The sequence below is a fragment of the Cyprinodon tularosa genome, unplaced genomic scaffold (assembly GCF_016077235.1).
Source record: "Cyprinodon tularosa strain WSP-4 unplaced genomic scaffold, ASM1607723v1 ctg370, whole genome shotgun sequence".
Taxonomy (NCBI): Eukaryota; Metazoa; Chordata; class Actinopteri; order Cyprinodontiformes; family Cyprinodontidae; genus Cyprinodon; species Cyprinodon tularosa.
The window spans coordinates 79,481-98,074 of NW_024039086.1; the positions used below are offsets into that span (position 1 = coordinate 79,481).

At 41.0% G+C, this 18,594-nt stretch overlaps 1 protein-coding gene across 1 annotated transcript in view; it reads left to right on the forward strand.

The window, feature by feature from the left end:
* The first annotated feature begins 212 nt into the window (after positions 1-212).
* The window catches only part of slc16a10 (solute carrier family 16 member 10), a 60,264-nt gene continuing 41,882 nt past the window's right edge, over positions 213-18,594 (forward strand). Inside the window, exon 1 of the mRNA XM_038296486.1 lies at positions 213-678. Coding sequence (XP_038152414.1) covers positions 375-678 — 304 coding nt within the window. The 5' untranslated portion in view covers positions 213-374. The remainder of the gene's footprint in view (positions 679-18,594) is intronic.

Here is an 18,594-nt window from a genome sequence, read left to right on the forward strand (position 1 = left end):
AGGAACTTCTCTGCTGCAGGAACTTCCCAGCAGCAGGAACTTCTCAGCAGCAGGAACTTCTCTGCTGCAGGAACTTCTCAGCAGCAGGAACTTCTCTGCTGCAGGAACTTCTCAGCAGCAGGAACTTCTCTGCGCCCAATGAGCTGCAGGATTCCCCGGAGCCCCGCCCCTCCGGTGCTGTCTATTTATAACCCTTCAGCAGCAGCTTTTTTGACAGTTGTGCCCCCCCACCCCTGTTCGGAGAACCTCAGGAACCACAGCCTGCTCTCAGTGAACTCAGCCTGACCCAATCATCTCAGACAGAAGTCCTTCCACTCATCTGGACCCGTCAGGAACTTTGTTTCTATTCCGACCCGCTTCAGCTCTGAGAGGCAATGACAGCGGAGAGCAGCATGACAGAGGCTGGAAGTAAAGCAGCAGGAGATGTTCTGTCAAAGCAGGAGCCGGAGGAGGAGAGGCAGGAGAACGGGGAGTATAAAGTGGAGCTGGCGGAGAAAAGCTCTCCTCCTGCGGCGGAGTTCGTCCACCCGGAGGGCGGCTGGGGCTGGGTGGTCATGCTGGCATCCATGTGGTGTAACGGCTCGGTGTTCGGCATCCAGAACTCCTTCGGAGTGCTCTTCATCTCCCTGCTGCAGGAGTTCGGCTCCGAGGAGGACAAAGACCTGCGCTTCAGAACCTGTGAGTAAAGCTCCGCTCGGGGCCGGAGTTGAACCAGCAACCTCTGCGGAGCGGCACGCGCTCTCATTTGTTCTGCGTCAGTGTAAAGCAGTTCGCAGTCGCCTCACCTCTACTGTACTTTATGGAGGAGATCCAGTAAAAGAAAAAACATTTCCTGTTGAGAGAAAAGAAAAAAAAACTCCAGAAGATCAGAGGAACCAGATATTACCTCATTAACAGGAAGAGATCTGCGACTTTATAAACTTATATTTCTAAAGTTGATCACTTTTAAAAGCGATTAGTTGGTGCTTAACGGCTGTTTAATAGGAGTTTAGATGCCTTCTGTACAGCAGCGGGTAAAATAAAAGTGATTTACAGGAAGCTGAAGATCGCATCAAAACAGAGAAAATGCCTCCATTAAAACAGACACGTCTGGCTTTAAAATAAAAGTTTAACGTTAAGCTCAGTTTACACTAAAAAGTCCTGCTTTTTTAAAAAGGAATCCAGTCAGACTGCTGCTTCCATTATCCTGTACAGGGGCGGATTTAGGAAACGTGGGGCCCTAGGCAAAGACAGAGGGGGCCCTCTAATAGAATAGACATAGATTATCTGTTCTAGGTTGTGTCCCTCTCTTCTTGTCCCTTTTCTTCTTGTTTTCCTCTCTATGTTTTGTACTCAGCTGACTTTTCATGCTGTCTCTAAAGGAATGAAAGATTTTTTCCAAGCACTAAGCTCACTTAGCTGATTGCTCCTTCCTGTGTTTCCAAAAAGGCCAAAGTAAATAACCCAGTCCTTCTTTTCACTGTAGACAAGCCATGATCTGCTTATCTGTTCTCCATTTTTCATTTGGATGAAATAATAGCTGCATGAATCATGACAGCAGACAAGAGAGAGGAGAGCAGGAGGCGGGGTTACCAATCTGCTTGCTCTGGAGAGCAGAGTTCGCTGCTTTTAGATGTTGGCGGCAAAGTCTCCAGTAGCAGAAAAAAGTCGCTAGATTTGGCGCCAGGAGCTTTTTTTGAAATAAAAGTGCTAGAGGGGTCAGAGAAGTCGCTAAGTTGGCAACACTGCTGCTGTCTGTTTGGACCTTTCTGAACATGTGCAGCAAATGGACTGATCCAATATGGTGGACACTGAAGGGGGGGCTGAGACATAATTAATATTATAAACGTTCTGATGGCATTTTATGGGGCTTCCAGGAACTTGGGGCCCTAGGCAACTGCCTAGTATTGCCTAATGTTAAATCCTCCTCTGACTCTTTATGGAATAAAATGATGAGGACAAAATGTAAGCTTTGCATTTGTTCCTTGTTGTTTGCTAATACATACATTTGGCGTGAAATGTTCCATTGACAGGAAAACAGGTTTAGAAGTTAAATCTGAAAAGTTTTTTGCAACAATATATATTCAACCAGTATGAATCTACAACCCCTGATGCAGCAATGCCTCCTATCAGTTGGTGGCAGGAACACATTGAAAGATAAACCCCAGCCTCTTAAATGAGCAGTGGTGGAAAGTAAATAAATTAAATTTAAATAAATTTACTAGAATATTCTAAGTAATTAAGTAGTTTTTAAGAGTATCTTTACCCTAGTAATTTTTTTTAATTTTTATTCCACTACATTTGAAAGTCAAGTATTGTACCTTTTACTTCAATACATTTGGATGAAGCTAATAGTTGTTCCTTTTGGCTCAGCTTAGATTTTTTATTCAGTGTTGCTGTTTTTTTTTTTTTGAAAGGAAATTTCAACATGGCAGATGGCAGCCATTAGGAATGAATATGGAAACCACTGTTTTAGAGATTTGCATGATATTCTGCAACTGTGAGACCCTCAGAGCAGATATTATTTGCAGTTTATAATATCATCAAAGGTTAGTTTTTGCCATGTGACCAAGTTGTTCAGTAGGATGAGTTCTTATATCAGAGTTGCAGTTTGTCAGTGGTAATCGATTAAACATTAAACATCTATCCCATAGTGAAGGTGTGAGGAGAATCAATAAATTCCTATTTTATTTTTGGTTTGAAAAAAAGAAATGATAATCAAACTAGCTTTTTTTTGTGGCATTTTCATGCTGAAGAATTAATTAGTGCTTTTAAATACTTAAGTATTTTAAGTGAGTGCTTCAATACTTTAGCTTGAGTAGATGTTGGACTGAGTAACTTTTACTTGTGAGTAAGGTTTGGCTATGAGTAGCAATACTTTAACTCAAGTACTACTGTTGTGAATCCGTCCACTGCTGTAAATGTGAAGAAAAGGATGTAAAGCAATTGGCTAGCTCAAGTGGTAAGCCACCTGTCCTGCAAACAGGAAGCCTGGGGTCGTATCCCAGCTGGGTGTGGGTCCTTAGGCAAGACCCTTCTCGCTAATGAAGGTTAGTGCACTAATGCTTTGTTCTCTGAGTTCAAGCCCCACTGCCACTCTGGCTCCCTGAGCAAAGACCCCTAACCCCACACTGCTCCCTGGCTGATGCACAAGTGGATAAATGCAGAGAGTTCTGTACTTGTGAAAGTGTAATGACAAGAAAACGCTGGTTTTAATAAAAAAAATACTCCATAGCTTGTTGGTAGCTGTAGGGAGAAAGGATCTTCTGTAGTGGTCTGTCTTTCTCTGGTTCTGGAGAAGCCTCTGACTTAAGACTCTACTTCTGAAGAGGATGCTCACAACTTACAGCCATGATGGTCATTTTATGAAGACTCCTTCTTTGTGATCTTAAACACAGTGGTTGCTGCATCATGCTAACCTGACTCCACCAGATGGATTTGCTCCGCATATCCATCTGGAAACCTTCCGTTGAAGTAATTTTGGGAAGGGGAGAAAATACTGGTTAGCTGATTGGCCTATGTTGGTGATAGACGGGCCAAATAAACCAATCAGATCAACGAAGCATATGACTCTAACAGCAACGACGACGAAAACACAACCACAAGCCAGGCTACTCTTTCCGAAACCAGTCGGGAGAAGAGCAAAAACATCTTTTCCTCTGAGAAAAGCCTCCAGAGCAGTGTTTTGCTCTTCTTTCAGTGAAGAAATACTCTGTAATTCCGATAAAACTTGCTCGATAGCCACGCTAACGCTAGTTTCATCGGCTGAAGCCGCCATGTTCTCTAGACTGAACTGTCGAGCTTCTCGTTGCGTCACACCTCAACCCGCCTCAAAGCCAACGCTGATTGGACGTTCGTTTGGTGAACGGCTCCAAACTTTCTTCAATGGAGAATCTCCAGACTGATTAGCGAGTGAAATCTTGAAAGCTCGCGAGATCAGGATGGTCTCACGAGGCTAGCATCATGCTGTGGGTCTGCTAAACTAGAACATAATGTAAAATGGAAAGATTAGTGAAAAGAAACAAGCAAACTTGCCTGAAATCAAGATGTGAACAAATAATGCACCATGTTTTTTTCTCCTAACGTTTACATTTAATCACTGCTGCACTTTAAGAAATGGAAATGTCATGAGGGCTGTACAAAATGAAATTTTGATTTGTATACACTGTATACAAAATGACAATAAAATCTGTTTAAATCAGGAAAAATCTGACTGTTAGAACTGGAAGGTGATTCCAATCATAATTGAATAAATCTAGTCTGGCCTGACTAGTTTACAGAAGACATTTTTTTCAGTTCATGTTTTCAGCATAAATCTGTACACATTATTATTATTATTGTAAGACAGATGGATCTTAGAGGCAGGAATGGTTGGAGACGATGGATTTACCCGTTAATATTCTAATTATAACCATTTCACTGTTATCTTAACTACCTTCAATTGATGCTGCTGTTTGAAAGGTGAGCAAGTGTGAATAAAAGCGCCTGGAGGAGATGCTTCCTGAACATTTCAGAGATGCATCGTTGCGCTACATCTTATTATATTCCAGTTAGGCTAACTGCATTGCTGTCTTTACCTATTAAACGCTGAATTGATCCTCTACCTTAATAGAAAATAAGTTACTCTACTTCAGAAACGTGAAACCATATTTGATTTGACGTTTATTAGGAAAAAGTTTGGACTTTGCTAAAGGGGTCAGCAGCACAACGCTGCTTTGATTACGGCAGAAAGAATGGCCGCTGTTTGAGGCCGTAGAAACGTGCAGGATCTGATCTGATGCCTGGAGGCACGGTCATGTGTGGAGAGGGCAATGACACCAGGGATCAAGGTTCTGTTTTCAGTTATCTTTTCAAACCAGGAGCCGCTCATGTAGATGCAGTCTATGATAGAAACTGTAGAGACTTTTATATGGACAACCCTCAATATAAGCCTGGCTATAGGACCTTAAGAAGTTAATATCTGTAAAAAAGAATATAAAAAATGAAAGTAAAGAGCAGCTTTAAATAAACAGCATAAACATATAGGTTAAAATGACCCAAAAGGAGCTAAGTGGTTCAGACCTGATGAGTTGCAAAGATTTATACACCTGAACTGATTGGGAACCATTGCAGTGGGAAGCATGGAGCTAATATCTTTATTGTTGAGACGTCTTTTAGGATGGAGGTACACTAATTTTATAAAAGATTTGTCAGTTGTTTAGATTTATTTCTCTGCAGAATTAGAGCCTCTCAGACACTGGTGAACTTCCAGAGCAGTGATGTAGAGAGGAAGGACTCGTCTGGCTTGTTTTCCAGTGTAGTCCTGTTTCTCTGACTGTGACTAACTGGATTTGCTCTTTTCGTCCTCTGGCATGGGAGCTGGCTCAGAGCTCGTCTGCCTGGCTGTGTGTTTCCATGACGGGTCCACCTTTTTTCAGCTGCTTTCTGTATCTCTGCTTCTGTCTCCTTGAACCCCAGTCGGCCTCAGCAGATGGCCGCTCACACTGAGCCTGGTTCTGCTGGAGGTTTCTTCCTGTTAAAAGGGAGTTTTTCCTCTCCACCGTCGCTACAAGCATGCTTAGTGTGAGAGATTGCCTTTGAGTCGATGTAATCAACTGGTTTTCCTTAGATGGAAAACTTTTAATCAATTTGACTGGATGATCTGGTTGAACTGTAAAGTGCCTTGAGATGACTTGTGTTGTGAATTGGCGCTTTAGAAATAAACTGAATTTAATTGAGTATCTGTATGTTGATCTGAACGTTAAACCGGACTGAAGGATCCACACAAAGCTATCTCTGTAGTTGAGGCAGTCACAATGGAAGACGTGGACTGACTTGAACCCCAAGCAACATGGATACAAAAATAACTGAAAGATACAGAGGTTGCTTTTTTATCGATACAATCAATTTTGAAAGCAGGGAAAGCAAGGGGTTAATTAATTGAATGTGATTGATCAATTATCAAGGGGGCGGGATTGTTGTGGTGGAAGGTATGCAAGCAAGTGTGAATTTGGCCGGTTTGTCGGAAGCATTTTGCTAACCAGTTAGCAACTTAGTGCTAGTAGGTTCCCAATGGGAAATTCCATTGGGACCAAGTAGCAATAAATTGGTGACTTAGAAACGACACTGTCAAGGAACGCTATGGACAGAGGAAACATGCAAGAGGAGGAGAGTTTAGTGTCGGAGGTCGTGGATGAGTCTCCTCCGTCATCCATTTTTTATTTAGAGGAGGAAAGCGGGATGAAGATGTTGTGGAAGAGGACGCCAGGGCGGCAGAAGCTTGGTTTGGTGTAGAAGGCTTACAGCCGTACATGTTTGAGCCCTTGCCTCGCAACGCTGCCAGTTCTGTTAGCTCTACGCCTGCTGAAGACACAGACGTCCATCCCCGTGAACACTGGGACGGAACTCAATGGGAAAGGAAATGATTCTGATTTCAACTGTTGCGTACATTAGTTGCAACATATGAATCAAGATGCTATGACCTTATGACCAAAAAAATGTGATTGACAGATGACCGTTGATATGTGATTGGCTGAATTTAGGTGTTCAGGCTGACGTATAACTGGCCTGCATAAGATAATAGAAAAAAACAACCACAGCTTTAAAGACAGGATTTTTTTTTAAACAGAAATTTTCTAAGTTTTGGGACAATATGGTCTGATAAAGAGTACACTTATATACATGTTTAAGACAGAATGATTTGATATTTAAATATGACTTCCCTACAACTTTAAAGTCATTTAACTTTTTCTCTCAGACTGTAACGTGTTTTTCCTTCCAGGCCACTCAGGTCCGTTATATTTCACCCGATGCTACACGTGAAGTAGATCTGCAAAAGGATCTGTATGAGAATACTGATTTTTTTTTATTTCAGCTGCTCTGCAGCTGTTCCTCTTTTTTCCCGGTCTAACTTTCAGGCCTCCCCCTTGTTCAGAAATTAACCAACCCAGACGTCCAGTGCTGCCGCCTTTTTTCCCACCTCTACTGCTGATTTTATTTTACACTGTGTGCTGATTTATAAGCGATTGTTAACGTGAAAAGAGAAGAGTGCCTTTCCGGTTCCACGTCTTAATCTAGCTCTGGTGTGCTGGCTGACGTAAGCACACATTTACTCGCTATGTTGTTGCTATACACGCTTTCCTGCATCAAGTACTACTTCAACAGCCCTCCTTCCTGTCATGGGAGGAGAAAACCAAGAGGAAATAATAGGCCACTTAACTGGACTATATTTGGACCATAATGTAATAAACAAGTTGAATCAATATGTTGAACGGGGATCTGTCTTAGTAAGGAGAAGAATGATTTTGATGGCAATGCCCTTAATTCTGCTGTGATCCCCTTTATAGCAGAAATAGTCAGCGACAGGTCTCTCCTGCCGCTGTGTGGGATGTTGGAGGGACGTCTTGCATGTATGTCCTCTTTAACTTCAGCCCACGCTGTCTAATCCACATCAAGATCTGGGCTCTGACTCAGTCCTGGAGCTTCCATCTCTTGGTTTACTGGTTGGTTTTTGATTGAGTGTCGATATTTTTTACAAATGGCATCTGCAGCTGCAGTTCAATTCTATTCAGTTTATTTCTATAGCGCCAAATCACAACACATGTCATCTCAAGGCACTTTACAGTTCTGGAAATAGTGATGCATCTGATGAAGCCAAACAAGGTCCAAGTTTAGAGTTTTTCACGAGAACAGACCTGAAAGTTTGACTCTCATGTCAAAAAGTTGAAGCAACACGACAACCTGATCATCAGTGCTTAAACATTTCTTTTCTGTAAGAATTTATATAACATTTTGTCTGTTTTACATGTACTACTTTTTTATTGCTGTCACAATATATACACAAAATAATTTGTGAAAGTGTGATACATTATGGTTGTAGTGGCTCTAAATTAGAATTTAACTTTATTGTCTTTACACTGTCACAAGTACAAAGCAATGAAATGAACCCTTTGCATTTAACCTATACCCTTGGGGAGCAGTGGGCTTCCATTGTGCAGGGCCCTGGGAGCAATCAGGGGTTAAGGCTATAAGTGGAGGCAGTGGGATTTGAAGCGGGTACTTGCAACCTTCTCAGAGCACAAGGGCACTGCTGTAACAACTAGGCCAACACTCCCCAATGAGCAATAAAGACTACAAGTCTAGGAAACTGGAACCTGATCACCCCAGACTCCCCAGCTGTGAGATAAAAGGAACATAGAGTAATGACACAAAGAAAAAATGCATAATATATTATTGTTGTGGTGCGATATCACTAGGAATCCCCTTTAACAGCAGCCTCTGGCCCGGTCGCCTCTTCACAGTTTTCCGTTACTGTTCCCGGCGGCTGGAAGTAGATTTGAGCGTTTTTCGTGTGCGTAATCCAAACTGCAGGCACAAAAATAATAAAATCTAACATATTTTGCCGGCAGGTGTCGACATTTTAAGTTAATTTAGGCATTAATAAACTGTTTCAGAGGAGTGATCTGCATCAGCAATGCTGTGTCTGTCTCCCTGCCAGCTCCCAGATCAGCTTCTCTGATTGGTTGATGTGGCGCGTCCATCTGCTGATTTTACAGCGTTTCCCATGCATCAGAGGCATATGAGGCACTGCTCCTGTTGTTGAAAACAAACTGCAGGACCTTTTCCTTTGCCAAGATTTTTACAGCATTAGTGGTTTGTTTTTTTTCGACAGTAGGCTGACAGGTAAAGGGGGTATGAGAGGGGGAGAGACATGCGGCAAAGGACCACAGATCGGATTCGAACCTGGACTAAGGCCTGCATACATGGGTCATGCGTGCTAACCGCTGCAGCTCCTGCACACCCATAGCTGCTTCTGCTGCCACTGCTGCACGAGGTCTGAACGTACCAGAAGAGTTTAACAGATGTTTTTGGTATTTTTGAAACACTCAGGATGTCCTTATTGTGTCCTACCAGGTCTTTTTGAACAGATCCTCTTTTAGGTGAAAGTTGAAGTCCAGGCCAGATAGTTACAACACACCAAAACACCTTCACCTGTAGACCAAGACCCCCTATGACCGATAGTGCCATTTGTTTTTACCCATCTATAGGTCAGTTGAACTAAAATACAATACTGCTTCAGTAAAATGGACTGCTCTATGTATGCCAGGTATTATCTGTATCACTGTCAGTGTTGTATGTGACCTCTCTCTGAGGGTAAAGTCCCACCCGATATCTAATTGCATCCTCCATAAGCGGAAAGATAAACTTGCCTTCTAAGATCTCATTGGGACGGGTCGTTTGGGGAGGAATTATGCCCCATGTCCTGTGTACAGATAAAAGAAAAGTTAATGCTGGATTTGTTAGAACCCAGATTACTATTACTATAAATGGAAAGATTTCCTAAACAGCAGATGTTGATTTAATGTTTGATTCTGGTAGTGGTGGATATCCTTTACTCTCTCTAGAGTTGCTGCAAACAGAACCTGCATATTTCCCATGATTCATGGCTCTGGTTTCTTAATGTAGATAGTTACACATTGAAAGAGCTGAGGCTCTGGCAGAGCAGCATACCAATGCACATGTTGCAGCATGACTCTCTCACGTATTTAAGTGCTTATGCATGGAAGCTTTGCTCAGAGAACACCTTGACTGAAACCATCTGAGATGTTAGAAACTATAAGATGTTGACATTATCCTTTGTTGGAAGTGGTTTTGCCTGTTTTGCGTTCTGTCAATCGTCTCTCTGTTCAGTTCATAGCTCCAGGTCTAGTTTCTGCTTGTATGTATTTGAGGGAGGGGAAATCCCAACGTCTTCTGGTTCGCTTTCTAGAGTCATAGCAGTAGTGAAGTGGAACGTTGGGTAATGCTGTAGGTTTAGGTATCCAGGCACCAGGCAATGCATTAGGTTAGCTATTCTAACTTTAGATATACAAGCCACCAAAGACATGTTGAACATGTGGTTATTTTTAACAAGGCATAAGCCAGCCGTCTACTACGTACGGCGTCAGTCTTGTTCCACAATTACTTCAAGCAAAGAACAAGTTTTGTAAATGAAAATTTGTAAAGAAAAATGCAATCCTGAAAATAAACTCTGAAAAACGTCTTATCAATAAAAGGTTTTGAGAGTAAATTTGCCGTATTTTTGTGCTTTTAAAGAAAAAAAATGTTCTTCAATTTCTTCCTTTTCAGTTTTTATTTGTCATTTTTTGAATAATTCTGTTTTTTTTTTTATTTAATTTTTCAAAATGTTTGTTAAATGTATTTATTTTTTTAATTTTATTTTTCAAAAGTAAATTTTCTTTTCATGTTTAAAAATAATTTTATAACATTTTTTATTTTTTCATAATTTTTCCTAAATTTCATTTTTTTTTTTTTTTTCCAAATACTTTTTTTTTCTTTATTTTTTCCTTCATATTGTGTTTTATTCTTTTCAGATTTTGTTTTCCAGGGTTAATTCTCTTCAGTTTAGGAAATGTGTGACAGTCCACTCCTTGTAATGTTACAAATTAATATTTTTAGTCCCTTTAAAGGGGAACACCGTTTTTTTTCCTTTGGGCCCTTGATTTTACGTTATTCCATCATGTTCTACTCCCCCATATTAGTTTTGTGTCATTTAGAGCCATTCTGAAGATATTCGGTTAGGTTATATCCAAGTAACGTCTTCCAATGGGCAACAACTTGAAGGCACAAACTAAACTGTTCATCATTTATCCTTTTTGGTACACCAGCATTCATAACATGTAGGCCAATCACTGTCCCCCAGACATCCGCAGTTATATTTTTTATATTTATATCTTTTAAAAAAAAGTGTGTATGATGTCATCCACGTGCACCGGCTACCATTCATTCTTCCTTTCTGCTGAACTGCTGCTAGTTTTCCTCACAAGCCTGGAAGATGTCTAGTGCTGCTACCACAGATGATCTCGCTCTCCAAAAGGAATTGAACGATTCAGATTAGCTAGAATGAATAGAAGGGGTAGAGCGTAGCCGCCTTTGGCCCGGGCTGCCTGTCACAACTCCAGTCCGGCGCCCACGGATGACGTCATACACGCGCCGCTTTGTTTTAAAAAAATATATAAATTGGGTGTTGCGATACGACAAATGTCACAATTATTGGGTCAATTCAATTCAGTATATTTCTATAGCACCAATTCACAACACATGTCATCTTAAGGCACTTTACAGTTCACCAGATCATCCAGTCACATTGATTCAAAGTTTTCTATCTAAGGAAAACCAGTTGATTGCATCGACTCATTGACTCAAATACAATCCTTCACACTAAGCATGCTTGAAGCGACAGTGGAGAGGAAAAACTCCCTTTTAACAGGAAGAAACCTCCAGCAGAACCAGGCTCAGTGTGAGCGGCCATCTGCTGAGGCCGACTGGGGTTCAAGGAGACAGAAGCAGACATAGAAAAAGAAGCAGAGATATGAAAGGCAAATGTAAAAGGCGGCCCGGTCCAGGAAACACACAGCCAGGCAGACGAGCTCTGAGCCAACTCCCATGTCAGAGGATGAAGAGAGCACATCCAGTTAGTCACAGTCAGAGAAACAGGACTACACTGAAAAACAGGCTGATCTCCAACATCTATAAACAAAGGTGTTGATGGCAGCAGCACAGCTGATATTTCTCTCCAGGATGGAGTCACAGCCAAACAGGAACAGACCAGATGATGCTACTATGAGAAAAAGCAGAGAGAGCAGAACGTTAGAGATTGAACTAACAGATTCTGCAGACTGGGAGAATAGAGATAGAATGAAGCAGAATGATGAAATGGGGGTCCCTGTGTCCTCCGGCAGTCTAAGCCTATAGCAGCATAACTATAGAGGTAGCTCAGGTCAAGATACAATATTATCATGATATTGCAATATCACTTTATATTAGGATATTTTTCCCAATTATCAAAATTTACATGTATAGATAAAACAGCAAGTGCTGTATATCTTCATCAGATCATTTATTTATTTTGGTATCCATGTTGTTTGGGGTTTGAGTCATTTCCCGTATTCCACTGTGACTGCCAACACTACAGATATGGCGCTGCGTTGCACCGAAACAGGGCTCTGTGGTGCTATATACCACAGTATATAGCAGTATATACTTAATTGTTTTAGGTAAAATGTTTTGTTTTTGAAATTGATACAAGGAACTGAAAAGTCTTTATTATATGGGGCAGCCTAAATTAACTTTTATTTTAACATTTTAACTTTTACATTAACATGTCCAGTGCTAACTGATGCTGGCGGAGCCTGAAATAAAACGTTTTGAATTGCGCAATACACTATATTGCCAAAAGTATTTGCTCACCCATCCAAATTATTGGAATCAGGTGTTCCAATCACTTCCATGGCCACAGGTGTATAAATTCAAGCACCTAGGCATGCAGACTGTTTTTACAAACATTTGTGAAAGAATGGGTCGCTCTCAGGAGCTCAGTGAATTCCAGCGTGGAACTGTGATAGGATGCCACCTGTGCAACAAATCCAGTCGTGAAATTTCCTCGCTCCTAAATATTCCACAGTCAACTGTCAGCTGTATTATAAGAAAATGGAAGTGTTTGGGAATGACAGCAACTCAGCCACGAAGTGGTAGGCCACGTAAACTGACGGAGCGGGGTCAGCGGATGCTGACGCGCATAGTGCGAAGAGGTCGCCAACTTTCTGCAGAGTCAATCACTACAGACCTCCAAACTTCATGTGGCCTTCAGATTAGCTCAAGAACAGTGCGCAGAGAGCTTCATGGAATGGGTTTCCATGGTCGAGCAGCTGCATCCAAGCCATACATCACCAAGTGCAATGCAAAGCGTCGGATGCGGTGGTGTAAAGCACGCCGCCACTGGACTCTAGAGCAGTGGAGACGCGTTCTCTGGAGTGACGAATCGCGCTTCTCCATCTGGCAATCTGATGGACGGGTCTGGGTTTGGCGGTTGCCAGGAGAACGGTACTTGTCTGACTGCATTGTGCCAAGTGTAAAGTTTGGTGGAGGGGGGATTATGGTGTGGGGTTGTTTTTCAGGAGCTGGGCTTGGCCCCTTAGTTCCAGTGAAAGGAACTCTGAATGCTTCAGCATACCAAGACATTTTGGACAATTCCATGCTCCCAACTTTGTGGGAACAGTTTGGAGCTGGCCCCTTCCTCTTCCAACATGACTGTGCACCAGTGCACAAAGCAAGGTCCATAAAGACATGGATGACAGAGTCTGGTGTGGATGAACTTGACTGGCCTGCACAGAGTCCTGACCTCAACCCGATAGAACACCTTTGGGATGAATTAGAGCGGAGACTGAGAGCCAGGCCTTCTCGTCCAACATCAGTGTGCGACCTCACAAATGCGCTTCTGGAAGAATGGTCAAAAATTCCCATAAACACACTCCTAAACCTTGTGGACAGCCTTCCCAGAAGAGTTGAAGCTGTTCTAGCTGCAAAGGGTGGACCGACGTCATATTGAACCCTATGGATTAGGAACGGGATGTCACTTAAGCTCATATGTGAGTCAAGGCAGGTGAGCAAATACTTTTGGCAATATAGTGTATCTGAGAACATTGCATAGTGTGACCTCACCATGAACCTTCTCCTGGGAAGATCTGCAGCTGCTCTGAACCTTTTCCTCACTGGAAAAAAATCTATATCTAGATAAGTCATTTTTTCTTAAAAAGAGGTGCATTTGTTCTTGGATTGAGGAGGTAAAAGGGACATTTTGCCCAATAGAACAAGACAATTTACACTGAAAATAAGAAAACACAAGTGGTTTGTCTTATTTTAAGTACCTGTTATCTAATAATCTTATTTTAATAATAAAATACCCTTTCCATTAGCAAACTATCTCATTTAGCTACTCAAATTAAGGGTAAATACACTTAGTTTAAGAGATTTTTACTTATTTGTAGATTGTTTTTCCAGTTTCCTTCAGCATCCGCTGAGCAAACGGCCAACATTTCTAATAAGGCTGCTTACTTTTGCTCGTGATCAGATCTAAATTACGCCACACTTCTTTTCCAAATTAGTCTAGGTTAGTGCTAACTGACACCTGATCCAAAACTCTTCAGAATGTAAAGAGAGTTTACTTATTTAAACAGTGACGACTGATGATTTTATCCCAATAGGTGAAAGTGTAAAATCAGTCACCTACCCCCCCGACCCCATTCTGTTGGCTGGATTTATGTTGACACAGACTGGACACACCAGTTGACGCTCAGCCAATCAGAGAGCGAGCTGCAGGGGCGGGAACATCCAGTCCATAGACTGGCCGATGGTCGGCCCTAGTCGTCTCCGCCGTCCGTCCCTCCCTCTGCTTCTGCCACATGCGGTTATTTATCGGCACAGTGCCATAAAAACCCAACAGTATTTGTTCGTTTTTCCTCTGAACTCACCAGGAGGCGTTTACTGTTTTGATGACATTCACAGACAGTCGATAACAACCATATTTGGGCTAAATGGAATATATTCATGGGGTTTGAAATGAAAGATAAAAAAGGAAGTTTGGCCAAGGATGTGCCTGCACTGTTGGAAGGAAGATATTGTTTTAGTATCAGTGCCTGGGAACGCCTGAAACCTGACTGTGACCCCGCTGCACATAAACAGGAGAGAAGGGGCTTGTTTCCTCCACTCATAATATAGACGCTCCATGGAGGGAGCCAATACAAAAACACTTAATGGATCAGAAGAGGAAGGATGCTCAGCTTTAGGTGCTCTTTGTGTTGTTTTGTTTATAACCGCCCCAAAGCAGAAAGCTGGGTGGCTCCAGCAGAGCTTAGCATATCTGAAGCATACAGAGGTTAATATTTAACCCAGCATTTGGCTGCCGGTGAAGGTTGCCCACTGATAAAGTCTATCTTAGATATTAAGGGTTAATACTGAAGCTGCAGAAAAAAAAGGTGCAGTCATCATGTCAGTGAGGGGAATAGAAGACTTTTAAAGGGCGGCTTGGATGCAGTCTTATTCACTCTTTATCTGGTCAGTTGGATGGACTCTATTTTGGCCTTACGCCTTTATGGGGCAAGTTACAGTTTTTGATCACTTGCATAAACGTTACAAACATCTTATTTTGGCTTTTGACCAATTAGATGAGTCCTTGAATGATATATTACCTGCTGTAAATTAAGTTGAAAAAAAAGGTAAAAAACTAAATAAAAAGGTAAAAAGTAAAGTTAAAAAGCTAATAAGCCTACTTAACAATTATATTTAGGTTTATAAACTAAAAAGTGTAAGTGCCAGTATCAGCATTAATGCCTCTAAGGTTATGTTGGACCAAAGAAATGTGTTTCTTTCACTCTCAGAGTGTTCTTCATTAATTTTTTATAGAAGCACTTATATATATTTTGGCATGTCGGCGTTTCTTGTTATTACATTGACATTCATTTTTTTTAAATCAAAATATCCATATTTTTAATGTTACCAAGATAATAGGGTCTTGTCCGGGATTCCAATGATACTCTTGGCTTGAAATATTGATTTTCAAAGTTTTTTTTATTTTTATTTTTTTATTTAATGATCTGAAAAAAGAAAACGTTTGATTGTACATTTTAGTGACAGAGAAGCCTGGTGTTCCACATTTTATTTGGCCTGGTTAGTGTAGACACACAGCAGACAAATCATTTCTGCTGTTGCTTTTTTGAGAAACTATCCAGACTTTTAGAGTAGAAAATTGAATAGAATAGATTAAAAAATCCCTTTATTGTCCCAAAATGGGGAAATTCTGGTGTTTACAGCAGCAAAAGGTTATAGAAAAAATAGTCACACAAATGTGGACCTTAGAAAGCTGAATAAAAATACCAAAATAGTGAGTTAACAGTAGTGTTTTAACAATATCAAACTGTGCACCTGGAGAATAAATAAGCAATATCCAGCTATGGACATTTTTACAGTCATGGATATTTTAAAATAGCAGCAACATCAGAGATGTGCAAAATGACAGCAGCATGTTATTTAACTGACTGAAGGTAGAAACTGTGCAAAAATCCACATGAAAGTAAAACTTATTGAGGTTGTTGGGAACAATGACGGTTAAGAGTGTTTTGGTTTATTCTCTAATTTTTGACACCTCTAGATCTGCGTCCACTTTTAGCAAAACATGTTCATATTTTGCTATTATATAACAACATTGTTGAAGGAAACTGGTCTAAAAATCATCATCACCATACCATGGACAGCACCATAGATCATGGACAGCACCATAGATCATGGACAGCGCCATGCGTACGCACACAGAGCCAACATAACCAGATCCAGAGTCGTATAAGAGGACAATTAGTCTGGACTCTGGATGTCTGCAGACTGCAACATGGAGACCTAAAACACAAATAAAACATGTACTATATTTGACTTGAATGACTTTCTATGTTCCTTCGTTTCCCATGGCTCTCTTCAGTTATTATTATCCAGTTTCACCCGAGGTTAAAACGTTTTCTTATTACTCCATAAAGGGGAGGAAGACCTAAGAATCAAATTTATTTGAGCATATTTTTGTCATAAACTGTTAGGGACCTAAATGGGTGATAGGAAGCAGCATGGTATGATTAAAACAAATAATTTACAGGAGAACAAGAAAACGGGTCATGCAGACACAAAAACAAAACTCTGCTCTCCAGAGCGAGGAGGTTGGTAACCCCGCCTCCTGCTCTCCTCTATCTTGTCTGCTGTCATGATTCATGCAGCTATTATTTCATCCAAATGAAAACAGATAAGCAGATCATGGCTTGTCTACAGTGAAAAGAAGGACTGGGTTATTTACTTTGGCCTTTTTGGAAACACAGGAAGGAGCAATCAGCTAAGTGAGCTTAGTGCTTGGAAAAAATCTTTCATTCCTTTAGAGACAGCATGAAAAGTCAGCTGAGTACAAAACATAGAGAGGAACACAAGAAGAAAAGGGACGAGAAGAGAGGGACAGAACCTAGAACAGATAATGGATGTCTATTCTATTAACATTCTCTATCTGTAGAATGGGGCTGTTTTATGTGTTTTCTTCTCCATTCAGAGGGCCCCCTGCCTGTCTTTGCCTAGGGCCCCAAATTTCCTAAATCCGCCCCTGATCTCAACCCAACCTAGTCTAGGTTACACTGCCTGTAGCTCAAAGACATATCTATTCGTGCAGTTTAACGTAACAATAGTATTTTAGAGAGTTATTTTGATCTTTGATCTATTTTGATCTTGCGTAAAAGGATTTTGAAGCTAATAGAGTCCTGTGTGACATAAACGCAGTGACTCAGGTTCATGCCAGCTGACCAAATCTACATTGTTATAATGTTATTGTGAAGTTTATTTAATAGCACATATATCCACCTGAGGACTGATTATGTCTGTGTGTTACAGACCCCGGTTGCGTGCACTGAAGTGTATTTAACAGTAAAGTAGCTAATTTCAATCTTTTTAAATATTTTATTGTATCTTAAATAGGCCTATAGGCTCATAGGTCTTTTGTCCAAAAAAAGAAAAGACTATTTTCACAACACCCCGTTCAAAAGGACTTCCAATGGCCCTGCATGGATCACATGTGATGAAATAATATATTTTTGTTCAACTAAGTGCCCATATGGGTTGTGGGCAACCATGCAGCTCCATAGAAATGCTGGGAGGTTCCTATCCTAAGCGAGCTAACATTCAGAAGCGGTCCGCTTCCTTCCTCCTTTTCATGACGACTGCTGACACATTTCCACTTTAGCTTAACCCCTTGAACCCTACGGACCCGCCGGCGGGTCCAGCTGCTACATGACCTCGTAACTTTACCAAACCCCCAGTATTGATGTAAAAAACATATTTGGCACAGTTTGGTGACATTTATGGATAAATGTGCCAAACTGGCCCCTCCGCCTAAGAAATTTCTCACTAATACCATTCTAAAATAAATATGATTCATCTGATTGAGTCCACATTTTGTATATTTTTACACAACATTTAGATTTAAAAGTCTGTACTACTTTTTTGTGCTATACATAATATTTTGGTAGTGTTTTGCAATGTTTATTTCAAAGAAAATTTTGGCGAGGTTCAAAAAAATGCAAAATATTTTGTATTTTGTCCCTAATATTTCAGGCAGGGTCAAAGCTACAATGGTGCTGACACCAGAAAACCATTCTATGACATCTTACCTTTACAGACGTACCAAAAGTTTCTTCTTAAATCTAATAGCTTTGAGGCTATAAGTTATTTATCAAACCGGGTACTTGCAACCTTCACTAACCCACTAGGCCAACACTTCCCCCTTACTGGTCGACAGAAACCCTGGTTAGTTTAAAGATTATTCTGCTCTCAGTTATACAATAAAGAAAGCTGTTTATTCCCTTCATTCTGTTTGGCATTGTTATCTTGAAGTGTGTCTCCCTCAGCTTCCTCCTGATGTTGTTTCGTTGTTTATAGGAAGCTGCCAAGAATGTAGCTAAGAGACGGTTCTTTCTGCTAAATGTCAGGAAGGAATAGACCTAACGTGCTTCTGCAACGTGCCAAACAAAAGTCCAGTGTTTGTAGAACACATGAAAATGTCTGTAACAGACTTATATTTCATCACGCTTTCCAAGAGGCAATGGGCCCTGTTTAAGAACTGACTCCCCTGTTGCCATGTGCATTTCTCTGAAGCAAAGATGCTGTGATATCAGGGGCTTAGTGCATTTGGCTCCATAACTTATTGGGATCCTTGTATGTAAAGTGACTGTATGGCGGAGTGAGTCGGTTTTTCATTTTGTATGCAATCTTTTTAGATCACCT